Source organism: Anolis carolinensis, unplaced genomic scaffold (genome assembly GCF_035594765.1).
Source record: "Anolis carolinensis isolate JA03-04 unplaced genomic scaffold, rAnoCar3.1.pri scaffold_13, whole genome shotgun sequence".
Classification (NCBI taxonomy): Eukaryota; Metazoa; Chordata; class Lepidosauria; order Squamata; family Dactyloidae; genus Anolis; species Anolis carolinensis.
Window position 1 is genome coordinate 3,934,614 of NW_026943824.1, and position 15,205 is coordinate 3,949,818.

A 15,205-nucleotide genomic window follows, 5' to 3' on the forward strand; every position below is an offset into this window, starting at 1 on the left:
ACGAAAGCAACTCTGGATTTTGTTTCTCTTACAGAATGTGTCTTTTTTTTTTCTCAGTGCACTTGGAATTGACCAGAACTGAAGTCACAAACATTCATTGAAAGCAAGAAACACCCCACCTGTCCACAGTGAACAACGGATCAAGCCCCCTCCCCAACCCCAAAAAAACCCCTTCAAAGAAACAAAAAAAAACTTCAAACCAAGCCCAGCGGTAGGTTTTTTTTTCTCTTTTTTTCTAAAATCCATGATTAAAACCTGGTACAAACAGGTGAATATATAGATATATTTCTTTTAGTAGATGTAATATTTTTTTCCTTTCTCTTTCTCTCTCTCTCTCATTATACAGCAAACGTTTGCAAATATAGAATTTCTCTTCTCTCTGTACAATAGGACGGCATCCGCTTTACAATGCGAGATTGCGGCGGACCCTTTCCGCCAAAGAAACAAAGAAACAAACAAAAAACAAACCCTCATCAAAATTGCACAAATGGGGCTTCAGGCAATTAATAGTCTAAACTGGAAGACTCCATTTGCAAAAGGCCCAAAGGATATATTTTTTTATTATTATTTTTAAATCCTTCTGCTAACTTTTTTTTTCTCCTGGTTTACCTCTTGTTTTTTTGTTTAGTTTTTTTTTTCCTTTTTGGTTACTGAAAGGAAGAAGAAGAAGAAGACAAAACTGTACATAGAGTCCACAAGAACACAGAAGAAGGAGCCATGCGATGTGTTGGTGGTTACTTCATACTCCTTTGGTTTTCTGCCTGGCTCTCCCACACTTTTGATTTCTCTCCCGTTCTTTCCTTTCTTTTCTTCCTTCCTTTTTTATTCAATTTTCTGTGTTGTTTTTTTTTTAAAAAAAAGAAACCAAAACTCTTCCCACTGCCCACACCTGTAGTTTTCCAGCATTTGGGGGAGAGGGTTCCTTCCCCTGCTCTTCAAATTTGGTGTCGATTCACAACTGTAAGACCATTATTTCCATACCTCTTCTCCTTTTTTGCTCCCTTCCTTCCTTCTTTCCTTGCACACCCTCCCCCATCTCTCTGATACATTAAATAGAATAACTGTAGATTCTCGTAAGTTATTTCTTCGTTTTCCTTTCCAAAGAGAAGTCTGGGTTAAAAAGAATAGCTGCTGCTGCTGATTTTTGTTGACGGTGTCTTTCGTTTGGTCCAAGGTGAAGTCACGAATAGGCCGAGGACTCAGGACTTGTGCTGGGCAGACACCCCTTTCCAGTAGTCTAAGATGTCGTGGAGATCCTCGTCTTTGGCAAACTGGACCTTTTTGCGCAGGGCGTGGCCGGCGGCCATGTACTCCTCCTCGTCTTTGTGCCGCTTGCGGTTCAGTTTAAAGCGCTCCCAGATGCTGTGGGAGGGTTTGCAGGTGTACTCGGGGCTGGAGCTGTAGCTCAGGTTGTGGTACTGGGGAGAAAGCTGCGAGTAGGCCAAGTCTCTGGGGCGGGGGCGGGTCAAGGGCTCCAGAATGGAAGGCTTGCGCCCGCCCATCCCGCTCTCGTGCTGCTCCGCCTGGTGGGACCCTGGATACGAGTGCCGGTGCTCGCTGTACTGCCGGATCTTCTCGGCCTCGGCCCGTAAGATCGCGGCTGCCGGCGTCACAGTGAGGATGGTATCAGCGGTCGGAGACGTCTTCTCGATATATTTGGCTTCTGATTTGTGGCCGGAGCCCTCGGAGCGGAAGGATCTGGGGCTGCGGACGGAGCCGCTGGAAGAAGTGCTGGAACGCTTGGGGGGCCCCTCCATGCTGTGGTGCCGCTGGAGCGGATGGTTGTAGCTCTCCTTGTAGACAGGAGTGAGGAAGCTGTGTTTGCTGGGGATCTGTTCGGATAAGAGCACCAGCTGGGGTTCGGCGGTAGACACCGCCCCCGACTTCACCCCCTGGAAAGACGTGGATTCCGACTTCAAGGCATCGATGCAGTTGTTGATGATCTGGTTCACCTTGTCCACCTCTTTGGTGATGGTGGAGATCTCCGCCACAGAGCTTTGGCTGTCCGGCGGCATGGGGAGCTCACAGTCCCTCCGTTCGGGCTGCTCGCCTGTTCGTACTTCCATGTAGTTGCCCTTGGTAGCTTTGGGGGTCTCGCTGCTGTCGATCAGCTTGTACTGCTCAACCTCTCCCACAGACGGGAGGTAAGGGATGCGGGTCATGGTCTCCCCACCCAACATCTGGCCTTGGGACAGCTGAGAGATGCTGGTGCTCTCCATCTCCGGCCCGTATTTCAGCTCAATGATGGTTTTCTTCATGTTGATGGCGGCTTGCTTGTGCTTCTCTTCCTGGTGGCGCTTCTTCCGGAGGCAATAGTACACCACGCCCAGGACGATCACCATGCCAAACATGCAGCCCAGAATGGTCATGATGTAGTGAGTGGCAGTGGACGGGCTGGGTATTGGCTCTTCCCTGTTTTGCTTGTTGAGGTTGAGGGTGAGGCAAGTGTAGTTGTACCGCCCAATTCGGTTGGAGGATGTCACGCAGTAGGTGTAGTCTTCGTTGGGGCCCAGGTCGGTCAGCTCGATTTCTTCTTTCTTCTTCAAGAGCTTGGCCAGGATGTTGTACCGTCCGTTCTCAAACTGGGCCAGTGTGTACATCTTACTGTAAGGAGCTGGGATCTGCACGCTCAGCACAGCTGAGTTGTGAGTCACATGCTTGACTTTCATGGTCGGATACAAACCCGGGTCGATCACAGGTGTGTGGAGCGAGATTTGTGGCGTGGTGCCGTCGCCAGAGAAGCACTCTTCCTCAGGGCACGGGCTCTCCGGAAGAGCAGTGGTCACTGGGTTCTTGGGTAGGATGACAAAAGGCGGCATGGTGTAGGGGCCACCGGTGCAGAGAGAGGAGAGCATGCCCAGGGCGTTGCGATACCCGCTCCGCCCTTGGCCCAAAAGGTAGTAGCCGGAGTAGTCCGGCGGGGAGTCACACTGCATGCGGTCATAGGTACGGGTCATGTTGGTGAAGCCCTCAAGCCACTGAAGGAAGCCCAGGAGCTCGCAGGAGCAATAGAAAGGGTTGCTGTAGAGTTCACAGACCGAGAGCTTGGTCAAGCCCCTGAAGGTGTTGCTGTCCAGGCGCTGGATCCTGTTCATGGACAGGTCAATGTTCACGATGTTGGGGCACTCTCCGAAGGCATTGGGGGTGACAGTCTCAATCAGGTTGGCCTGGAGGTAGAGGTACTCCAGCTTCCCCAGTCCCCGCAGGATCCCCTCCGTCAGGTTCCTCAAGCGGTTGTAGCCCAGCTGCAGCACCTGCAGGTTGTACTGTCCCGAAAAGGCACCGTCCTCGATGTACGAGATCTCGTTCTTGGTCAGGTTGAGGTATGTGAGGTTACTGAAGCGGCTGAGGGAGGAGAACTGCACGCTTTTGATCTTGTTGTCGTTCAGCCGCAAGTCCAAGATGGTGCTGTTGATTTGCTGGGGGATGGACTCGTACGGGGGCTGGTTCTGGCTGCAGATGGCCAGCCACACAAAGCCCTTCTCGCCCTCGATCAGCCAGCAGTCGGCCTGCACCTTGCCCACGTACAGGAGAGACATGGCCGCCATGCATGTGCACAGTGCTGATGTCACGGCCCAGCGATGGCCTGCCATTTGGAACTTGGGGGGGACTTGCCCTTTATCTGCCGGAAGGGGAACAGGAGGGAGGTTCCGTGGATGGCACAGCCCTGCCTTTGGCTAGTGTTTCGTGGAGAGCTTTGCCATCCTTGCCTTTCTCTCCATGGTTTCCAACCATGAAGGGAAGTGTCTGGTGAAGGAAGAGCGTCTTGCTTCTTACGTCTTGGCCAGGCACCACCCGCCAAAGCTTCAGCAAAACTCCTCCCGGGAAGTTGATTTTTCCTCCATCGTATCCAGTCTTCGTTAAAGTCACTCTGGAGAAGGTGGGACGGAAGCGTCGGAACTCAGGCGCGAGCTCTCCTCTCCTTCTGGGTGCCAGTCTGTCTCGTTTTCTTCTTGCTGCCGGACCCCATTTTGGTTCGGGGGTCCCGTTGCGTCATCCTTGTCCTCAGTACCTCTTCCTCTCAACGTCGTGCGTGCTAGGTTACTTAGGGCTCCTGCTGAAGCAAAGAAAAGAAATTAACATCGTGAGGCATTTTGTCAAACTGGGGAAAAATTAAGAACTTGGGGAAGCTAGATTTTGGACACAACTCAAAATATCCCAGCCAGCTTGATCACTAGTCATGCCGACTGGGAGAACCTGTGAAGCTGTATTTTTCTGTACTAAAGTCTAGTCCGGTGTACTCTTTAGCACAGAGGGTGTGAGGTACTAATTCCAATTGTCTAAAATCACTCAGTTACTGTCAGTCATAGAATGCCATAGACTCAAAGTGGTGGTCTGTGGATCTGTGCCAATTCTCAAGCTGCTGGTTTGGAGCAAGTTTCCAGGAAAAACTGGCTGAGATCCTGTGTATGCATGCAACTCTATATCACCCCAGTTGTGGCCAAATAGTCATAGGTGTTGTAGTAATCTCTGAGCGGTTTGACTCAATTTAACCCAATCTGGGGAAAATTCCACCAAAAGTGTAGCAGAGTAGCAAAAGCAAAACTTTCAAATGCAGCGGTCACTTACACGTGGTGAGCAAAGAGAAGCCTTTGTCTATTTAGGATTGCAATGGAGTGCAGAGTCTCAGTAAAAGTTCAAAAAACATTTATTCGGGTATAAGAACTCCATTGTAGATAGTAAGGCTTGGGAGCTGTCTAGTCTACTCTAGACTGGTTTCTAAGGAAAAATAAGAAAGGAAAAATAACAAACAGCTAGATAGTCACATCTTGCCAGGAGGAATGACAAGGTGTTGTTGTTAGCTTGAAGAACAAAGGGAGAAGAGAGAACCAAAAGGGTTCCAACCTCATGGTCCAGTTTATTGGGGCCATAAAAGACATTCTGACCAATGAGAAGTTAGTGTCCCTAGAGATTCACATTTCTAATAACTTCAAAGTAAGGGATGTGACGTAAAAGATGTTAAAAATGCCTCTGTATCTGTCTAAAAAACTGAATGTTGTTTGTCTGTTGGCATTGAATGTTTGCCATATATGTGTTCATTGTAATCCACCCTGAGTCCCCTTCGGGGTGAGAAGGGCGGAATATAAATACTGTAAATAAATAAATAAATAAACAGGATAGAGTGAAACACAGTAAAGCCTATCTAGGCCTGCTTTGGAAACAGGGAAAGGATTCCCTCAATCTAACTCTATCATCTATCTAACTACATCTAGACTTGAGTAGTCCAGGGTGATTCCCAACAATAGGCAATAACAGCCAGACACCTTCCTGGCATTTGGCTACAATTGGGGTGCTATAGACCAGAGGAAAACTGTACAACACTATTGCTTTTTTCCAATGTCTGGCTACTGTTTTAAGTTAGGAATATTTTCCCCACCCTTTGTCTCCATCGCAAACTCCGCTTTTCTTCCCCACCTGCACTGGGTTCCATCTTGTGCCTCCCTTCGCTTTGTCGTTCCCTCCGAGATTCTCTTTCCCCGTCACCCAGGTCAGTCTATCAATAAATGAGGGAGCTGCCTTTTTACAAAAAGAGAGCAATGACAGTGCCACGGCGATCCATTACAGATGATAAATGTTTAATCATGCAAAGAGATGGGTGAGAAAGGGGGAGATTTGGCTTGCAGGCACCAAACGTTAAAATGAGCCAAGGCTATTCGTTCCTTGTAAAATAATCAAAGGAGACATCTCTAAGATGGCATGGCAAACATTTATTAATGATGAAGCCTCCCCTAAATGGCTGCAACGTCCACTTTGGAGACGTCAGGTGCGGAAAGGATGTTCCTGGGCAGGCATTTGCTCACGTCTCCGTCTCACATTAGGCATTTTCCTGGCATGGTCTCCACACACTTATAGCTTAGAATTGCTGCAGCGTGGAAAAGAGCCCTTCAGGTCTAAACCTGGATTAATTTCCAGTTCAAAATTCCTTTATGGGGGTGAATGTGGGATAGCGAGATTCTACTTGTGTCGTATTGGATTTACAAGCCAACCCTCCTCTCCCCCAGTTTCTCCAAGGCCAATTTCTCTGGCTCTTCTATCTTTTGGTCACCAAAATTGTGGAGTTGGAAGAGGTCCCTTCTAGGCCAGTTCCCACCTCGACATGCAGAGATACACAAAAAGAGCACTTCTGAAAGAGGTCCACCCATCCTTTGCTTAAAGACAATGATGGGCAACCTTTTGCGCTTGGTGTGTCAAAATTCACCAAAAAACCTAGCATGACTTGGGTGGTGTGTCACTTCGAGAAAAGAGACTATAATTTCACAATATATAAATATAGTTTAAATAACAAAAATATATAATTGTAATATATAACTGTATTTAATAAATCAAAAACTATTTACTACCATTATTTCCATGTACAACAATCTATGGTACCTCTTGCAGTTTCCACGCTGATTTCTCTCTATTGTAGTTTCAATGTAGTCATGAGTAAGGAATAATATAATAATAATATAATAGTAATAATATAATAATATACTACAATAATAATAGAATAATAATAGAATGATATGTGTGTGTGTGTGTGTGTGTGTGTGTGTGTGTGTGTGTGTGTGTGTGTATATACAGTAGAGTCTCACTTATCCAAGCTAAACGGGCCGGCAGAAGCTTGGATAAGCAAATAACTTGGATAATAAGGAGGGATTAAGGAAAAGCCTATTAAACATCAAATTAGGTTATGATTTTACAAATTAAGTACCAAAACATCATGTTATACAACAAATTTGACGGATAAAGTAGTTCAATACACAGTAATGTTATGTTGTAATTATTTACAAATTTAGCACCAAAATATCACGATATATTGAAAACATTGACTATAAAAATGGCTTGGATTATCCAGAGGCTTGGATAAGCGAGGCTTGGATAAGTGAGACTCTACTGTATGTGTAGATAGATAGATAGATAGATAGATAGATAGATAGATAGATAGATAGATAGTGTATAATTCCCATGGAGTAAACAACAAAACCACTGGACCAAATCACACCAAATTTGGCCACAAAAGACATAGTCATCCAATCAATCTGCATGCGGCAGCGTGTCAGCAAAAATGGCTAGGCGTGTCAATGCTGACACGCGTGTCATAGGTTGGCCATCACTGGCTTAAAGACCTCCAAATAAGGAGAGCTCACTGCCCTCAAGGTGTGGATAATGCAGAAGGAAACAAACAAAATCAGAGTACAAAATCTCTTCCTTCCATAGGTAAGAGAACAGAGTCAAATTGACTCTCCTACTCTGTTCCCGGCCTACATATCTCTATCCAATCTCAAACTTTCAAGCTAATGGAACAAATGTCAAAGATGCCAACATAAATTAACCCCTTTGTGTTAAGATTTAAGAGCCAGCATGTTGGAGTAATCTGAGTGCTGGGGCAGAGACTAGGGCTCAAGTTGTTGAGCTGCTGTGAGTTTTCCAGGCTGTATGTGTTGGATTTTGGTTGTATGTATATGAAATGTAAATCAAGTGTTTCTGCTGTTTTGCAAGTGGGTATTTCAGCAATGAAACAGTTAACAGCAAGCCAGTTTGACTGACAGCCTGCTGTGACCTATAAGACTTGATTTCCGGCCTTGGAGTCCTTCGGACTAAGGAATGTGTTTTCTTATCTCTGTTGAACTGTGTGTGCCGAGCGAGAGGCAAAGGGAAAATGCCGGCTTCTAGCGATGGACTTTGCTGTTTGTAAATATCTTTGTGTTTGAACTTCAGACTGCAGATGTCTTTGAGTCTGACATTGGAGGAATTGGTGAGGGCAGAAGTTCACCAATTCATCAGGGTGCTGGTCCGGAGCTGTTGATCGATGGTTTTGAAGAAACCCACCAACACGCACCCTGACCCCTGGCACTGATCTTGACAGTATGGCTATGTTCCAGAAGCATTTTCTCCTGGCGTTTCACCCACATCTGTGGCAGGTATCCTCAGAGGTTGTGAGGTCTCACATCATGAGAAAATGCTTATGGAACATGGCCCTACAGCCTGGAAAACCCACAGCAACCCAGTGATTCCGGCCATGAAAGTCTTAGTCAATGCTCAAGATATTGTTCAGTCATGAAGACTCATGGGATGGCCTTGGACAAGTCATTCTCTCATGATCTCAGAGGAAGGCAATGGCAATTTATGACCAAATCTTGCCAAGAAAAAGTCATCTTGAGGTCATTGTAAGTCAGACGTGACCAAAAGGAACACAACAAGGATGTTAAGAACTCAGAACACCATCTGGCTGGTTACTATACCGATTTAATCTCTTTCCTGGCATGGTGATGGTTACGTTGTCCAAAAAATCCAAATGGAACCAAGCCTTTGAGTTTCCTGTCCAAACTTTTACCACGATCCTAACTCTAGCCTTGGAACAAGTCTGAGCATTCTCAAGACAAATCCCCGTCCCAAACCGAAATTGCCGTCACCGAGCCTCTCTGGAGGAACGGAGTCTTATAGTTAATAATCAAGCGCTTAAAGGGTAACATCTGTTTTGGACAAACTGTAATGAGATTTAAACCCCAGGTGGAAGAGGAGAAAAAAAACCCCACAGTAATAAATGACTTGCTCAATGTCTAAATACTTTTAATTTTTTTTTGTGGTTGGCAGAAAGAGCTCTACATGTTTATGATGTTGTTGTTTTTATTAGTTTACCTTGGGCCCTGTTTGTCGGCTCATTTTTGTTGTTGCTGCTGCTCCTTCTGCTCTTTAATGATTGCTATTAATTTCCAAAGTGGCAGATGGAAGCAAAGCCTGACCTGGTGCCGTTTTCAAGGAGAGCGGTGGTTTTGGGGAGATGCGCAAAGCGGAAGGTTTGCTGTGAGGGACACTTTCCTTGGCGAGTTATGGCTTTTGAAAAATCTCACTTCACTTTTTGCATGGAAAATAATAGCAACGGTGCATTCCCTACGCAGGGCTCTATGGGACTAGGGTGCATCTACACCAGGTATGGGCAAACGTAAGGCCTTCAGGTGTTTTGGACTCCAACTCTCACAATTCCTAACAGCCTCAGGCCCTTTCCTTTCCTCGCTCAGCTGCTTAAGCATTCTGTGTTTATGGTGTTTTCCCTTTTTTCTCTGGTATTTTAAATATGGGCATGTTTTACTATATAGGGCCATGGTGGCACAGCAGTTTAAACCACTAAGCTGCAGAGCTTGCTGACCGAAAGGTTGGCGGTTCGAATACGCAGGATGAAGTGAGCTCCTATTGTTAGCCCCAGCTTCTGCCAACCTATCAGTTCAAAAACATGCAAATGTGAGTAGATTAATAGGTACTGCTCTGACAGGAAGGTACTGGCGCTCCATACAATCATGACCTAGGAGGAGTCTACCAATAATGCCAGCTCTTTGGCTTAGAAATGGAGATGAGCATCAACCCCCAGAGTTGGGCATGACTGGATTTAACATCAGGGGAAACCTTTACCTTTACCTTAAAGGTTTTCCCCTGACATTACGTCTAGTTGTATCCAACTCTGAGCATTGGTGGTCATCTCCTAAGCCAAAGAGCTGGTGTTGTCCATAGACACCTCCAGGTCATGTGGCTGGCATGACTACATGGAGCGCCATTACCTTCCCGCCGGAGCGGTACCTATTGATCTACTCACATTTGCATGTTTTCGAACTGCTAGGTTGGCAGGAGCTGGGGCTAACAGCGGACACTCATTCCGCTCCCGGGATTTGAACCTAGCACCTTTTGGTCCGCAAGTTCAGCAGCTCAGCACTTTAACACACTGTGCCACCAGGGAATTGTAATCCCAAAAAAAGATTTTGTTTTCCTGAATTTAAAAACCAAATGAGTAAACCTCTCTTTTGGAAATGTCCTTCCTCAAACAAGCATGGCCTTGGTGCCATTTAGTAAAATTAAAGAGCCAAAGGAGTAAAGTGTCCCTAAACCTGTCTCTCACGCACCGTTCCAGAAAGAACACTGCATCCCACGGGGCGGAAGGCTCCCAGGTTTCCCCACTCCACATCCCTTTTATTAATGGAGCAACTCGAGTGCTGCGTCCTCCTGCCACGGATGGCGGATTGCATGCGGCAAAGCAGGCCCTTCCTCCGATTGGGCGGCTCGGCGGTGGAGGTTTCCTCCGTTTGCCAAGGAGCACGTAACTGCGATGATGCCAGAGACTCTCTGCCAGCTTTGGAAGGGGAGGGCGTGCGGGGGAGAGAAAAGGCAACATCTCAGGTGATGTCGATAATCGCTTTTAATCTCCTGCTCAAAATAGCCCAAAGTCAAGTAAAGGAGGGATTAGGTGGCCTAAGCCACTGTTGTCAGTGTGTAACAGACTTAGTCTTCCTACAAATGGGGAGAGGAGGTGAAATATACCTCCGGAGCCATGGACCGTTTCCCTGTCGCTCGTCCCCACCAGAGCCATTTGGCCGTCCCTTCCATGGGGCCTTTTGTGCCAGAATTAGGGTCCTTTTTATATTAGGAAATGCACAAAATATAAAAAAGAAGGAAAGGGAAGGAGAGAAAAATAGGAAAATGGCACCACTTTAAGACGAAGTGGCTTTTCTTTCAGCATGAGCTTTCGTGGATATGAAGACGAATCCACTTTGAAGAAATACAGCTCAGTCTTATAAGTGATGCCACATTCCTATTTTTCTCCTAACACAACTATCGCAACAAGCATCCAAATCTGAATTTGATCTGTGAACCGATTTGGCTGAGTTCTTTCCACTTCTCCGTCTTTACCACCCAAAGTCATGTTGCTTGAAATGAGCTTTTCTTTTAGCATGAACTTTCGTGGATACGAAGACGAATCCACCGAAGAAATACAGCTTAGTCTTATAAGTAATGCCATATTCCTATTTTTCTCCTAACACAACTATCGCAACAAGCATCCAAGTCTGAATTTGATCTGTGAACAGAATTGGCCGAGTTCTTGCCACTTCTCCATCTTTACCTCCCAAAGTCATGTTGCTTGAAATGAGCTTTTCTTTTAGCATGAGCTTTCGTGGATATGAAGACGAATCCACTTATAAGACTGAGCTGTATTTCTTCGAAGTGATGCCGTATTCCTATTTTTCTCCTAACACAACTATCGCAACAAGCATCCAAGTCTGAATTTGATCTGTGAACAGATTTGGCCGAGTTCTTGCCATTTCTCCATCTTTACCTCCCAAAGTCGTGTTGCTTGAAATGACCTTTTCTTTTAGCATGAGCTTTCGTGGATACGAAGACAAATCCACTTTGAAGAAATACATCTCAGTCTTATAAGTGATGCCACATTCCTATTTATCTCCTAACACAACTATCGCAACAAGCATCCAAGTCTGAATTTGTTCTGTGAATAGATTTAGCTAAATTCTTGCCATGTCCCTATCATTACCACCCAAAATCATGTTGTTTGAAATGAGCTTTTCCTGTCAGTGATGCGCCTCTTGTCTAAACTTTGTGACTCCAAATCCTAGTTTGAGAAATCCTTTCCTGAGCAATTAAAATGAGCCCGGTGAACTCTGCGCATTGCTGAGCTGCCATGGGTCTTGTCTGCCTCTGGAGGTGCTGTGGATACAGCATCGTGCGCTTCCTCGCATAAAAGGTCAAAGGAGCAACAGATGAGAAGAGAGAACGGATCTATGCTACATCTACAACCATATCTGAAGGATACTGCAGACCCATTCCTCTTCTAAATCCTAGTTGAACCAAAACATATGCCAAGTTGCATTGTGTGGATGTCTGTCCATCAAGGTACGAAAATCAGCCTTCCCTGGACATGCACAACTCCATGCGTATGATGTTCCTGGACTTTGATGGACGTGCAAAACCACATATATGAAGGACTTTCTAGGTCCTTGATACACTTGAGGGTCAAGAGAATACCTAAAGAGGACATCTGTCAAATGTGGATAAATGAAACCATGGATTGCAGCCTACAGATACAGAGATCATATATTATTCTGCCACATGCTAGTGTGACCAGAAGGTCCAAGGACGGCACAGAGATATGTGTTAATATAGCAATATTGGCTCAACTTATTTTGCAGCTTGTGGCCAACTAGATAGCAACCCACACAATTCATAGAATCCTAGACTTGGAAGAGACCTCGTGGACCATGAAGTCCAACTCATTGTGCCAAGAAGCAGGAACATTGCATTCAAAGCACCCCGATAGATGGCCATCCAACTTCTGCTTGAAAGCCTCCAAAGAAGAAGCCTACGTCACACTCCGGGACAGAATTCCACTGCTGAACAGCTCTCACAGTTAGGAAGTTCTTCCTAATGTTCAGGTGGAATCTCATTTTCTGTAGTTTGAAGCCATTGTTCTGTGTCCTAGTATCCATATATAGATACCAGTGATAGCAGCAGTTTAGTCTTTCCAGTAGGGTTGGCCTTCCAGGTGGGACAACGGCAGGCCCACTAATAACCATTTACTTGTTCTCCAGTGAAGCTGCATAGTCTACTGCAGGGGTCCCCAAACTTTTTAACAGGGGGCCAGTTCACGATCCTTTGGACCATTGAAGGGCCGGACTATAGTTGGCCACCGAGCAATAACAACAACAACAATATAAAGGAGTGTTGGAAGAGACCCTTTGGGCCATTGAGTCCAATCCCCTTCTGCCTTTGTGCACCAAAAGCACAAGCAAAGCACCCCTGACAGATGGCCACCCAGCCTTAATGTGAAGAAGAAGAAGAAGAAGAGAAGGAGGGGGAGGAGGGGGAGGAGGAGGTGGTTTGGATCATTGATGTCGCCATCCTAGGTGACAGTCGCATTGACGAAAAACAACAGGAAAAACTCAGCCGCTATCAGGACCTCAAGATTGAACTTCAAAGACTCTGGCAGAAACCAGTGCAGGTGGTCCCGGTGGTGATCGGCACATTGGGTGCCGTGCCAAAAGATCTCAGGCGGCATTTAGAAACAAAAGACATTAACAAAATTACGATCTGCCAACTGCAAAAGGCCACCCTACTGGGATCTGCACGCATCATCCGAAAATACATCACACAATCCTAGACACTTGGGAATGTTCGACTTGTGATTTTGTGATACGAAATCCAGCATGTCTATCTTGTTTGCTGTGTCATAATAATAATAATAATAATAATAATAATAATAATAATAATAATAATAATAATACATCACACAGTCCTAGACACTTGGGAAGTGTTCGACTTGTGATTTTGTGATACGAAATCCAGCATGTCTATCTTGTTTGCTGTGTCATAATAATAATAATAATAATAATAATAATAATAATAATAATAATACATCACACAGTCCTAGACACTTGGGAAGTGTTCGACTTGTGATTTTGCGATACGAAATCCAGCATGTCTATCTTGTTTGCTGTGTCATACAATAATAATAATAATAATAATAATAATAATAATAATAATAATAATAATACATCACACAGTCCTAGACACTTGGGAAGTGTTCGACTTGTGATTTTGTGATACGAAATCCAGCATATCTATCTTGTTTGCTGTGTCATAAAATAATAATAATAATAATAATAATAATAATAATAATAATTAATAATAATAATAATAATAAAAAAGAGGTTTGGAAGAGACCCCTAGGGCCATTTATTCCAACCCCCTTCTGCCTTTGTGCACCAAAAGCACAAGCAAAGCACCCCTGATAGATGGCCACCCAGCCTCAATGTTAATAAATAATAATAATAATAATAATAATAATAATAATAATAATAATAATAATAATGAGGGTTGGAAGAGAAGAAGAGACCCCTTGGGTCATTTAGCCCAACTCCCTTCTGCCCCTGTGCCGTGGGGGCTGGATAATGGCTTTGATGGGCCGCATGTGGCCCGCGGGCCGTAGTTTGGGGACCCCTGGTCTACTGCTACCAGCATTTCATGAGTCCCATTCACACACATACAAGCACAGGCTTCCTGTACTATATTTGTTGGCCCTCTTTTAAAGCGAGAGCTCGGCACTCTGAGTCAACCCAAGATGTCTGTCTCTATAAAACCAAACCAAAAAACCCCACAACAAGGAAACCGAGGGCGGATGTTAACTCGCTGCCCACCGGGCTCCGAGTTGCTCCCAGCTGGGAACGTTTCTCTGCTCTGCGGGAGGAGAAGCGGGTGATGGATGCCTTGCCAAAAGGCAAATGCTTGTTGCCTTGACCTTTCTGGGAGATGGGGCAGAGCTGTGTCTTTGAGAAGCAAAACCCACATCGTCTTCCAATGTAATTTCAACATTTTGATGGAGATCCTTTTCTCCTGCCGTTTCACCTGCATCTGTGGCTGGATCCTCTGGAAATGTTAGCCACAGATGTAGGTTTTTTTTCATGTCAGGAATGACTTGAGAAACTGCAAGCCACTTCTGGTGTGAGAGAATTGGATGCCCGGATATTTTACCATTCTGTGGGAGGCTTCTCTCATGGGAAGCTGGAGCTGACAGACAGGAGCTCACCCAGCTCCCAAGATTCGAACCGCTAGCCAGTCCTGCCGGTACAAGGATTTAAGCCCATTGCACCATTGATGTAACATCAGGAGAAAATACTGCAAAAACACAGCCACGCAGCCCGGAAACCACACAACATCCCTAAAGCATCATTGTTCCTCTTTGCTGTCCTGTACATTTGGTAAAGGCAAGAAGCCACTATAACTGGAAATGTAATCCAATAATATCTATATATATAAAAGGGTAATGAAATTTCGGCCTAGGACAAAACAGCAAAACTACACATCCCAGAAACACTAAACTTGGCAGCACAACCCCTCATCCATGCCTTTTTTGTTCATACAACAAAAATAAAAGAAAAATAAAGTCCTAATTAGAGGGAGAGGAATAATTGTTTTTATCCAATTGCTGCCAGTTAAAAAGCTAAGCTCTGCCCACTTGGTCTCCTAACAAACCACACAGCCCAGGGGACAGGCAGAGTTAGGCCTCACTTAGGCCTCTTCCACACTGCCTATAAAATACAGATTATCTTGGATGTTTCAGCAGGCCTTCGGAGATACAGTCATTAATTAATCAGCCCCAGAGGGTTTTTAATAATCTATCCTGTATTTAGTACGGTCTTACCTTTTATGTGTTTTTAATGTAATTTTTTTATCCTGCATTGTTGTTTTAATTGATATATTGCATTACTGATTTATCTGTTTTATATTGTGATTGTATTATGTTGCTTATATTTTGTCCTTATGTTGTTTGGGCCTCTGCCCCATGTAAGCCGCCCCGAGTCCCCATGGGGAGATGGTGGCGGGGTATAAATAAAGTATTATTATCATCATCATCTGATTTTAACTGGATTACAGTAGAGTCTCAGTT

General features: G+C 45.0%; 1 protein-coding gene across 5 annotated transcripts in view; it reads right to left on the reverse strand.

The window, feature by feature from the left end:
- Positions 1-205: 205 nt before the first annotated feature.
- The window catches only part of elfn1 (extracellular leucine rich repeat and fibronectin type III domain containing 1), a 364,525-nt gene continuing 349,525 nt past the window's right edge, over positions 206-15,205 (reverse strand). For 4 of the 5 annotated variants that reach the window (XM_062964146.1, XM_062964143.1, XM_062964145.1 and 1 more), the window contains one exon: positions 206-4,054. In XM_062964146.1, coding sequence (XP_062820216.1) covers positions 1,200-3,593 — 2,394 coding nt within the window. In that variant the 5' untranslated portion in view covers positions 3,594-4,054 and the 3' untranslated portion in view covers positions 206-1,199. Of the gene's footprint in view, positions 4,058-15,205 lie in introns of all 5 variants that reach the window. The other variant, XM_062964144.1, reaches the window with a different exon arrangement.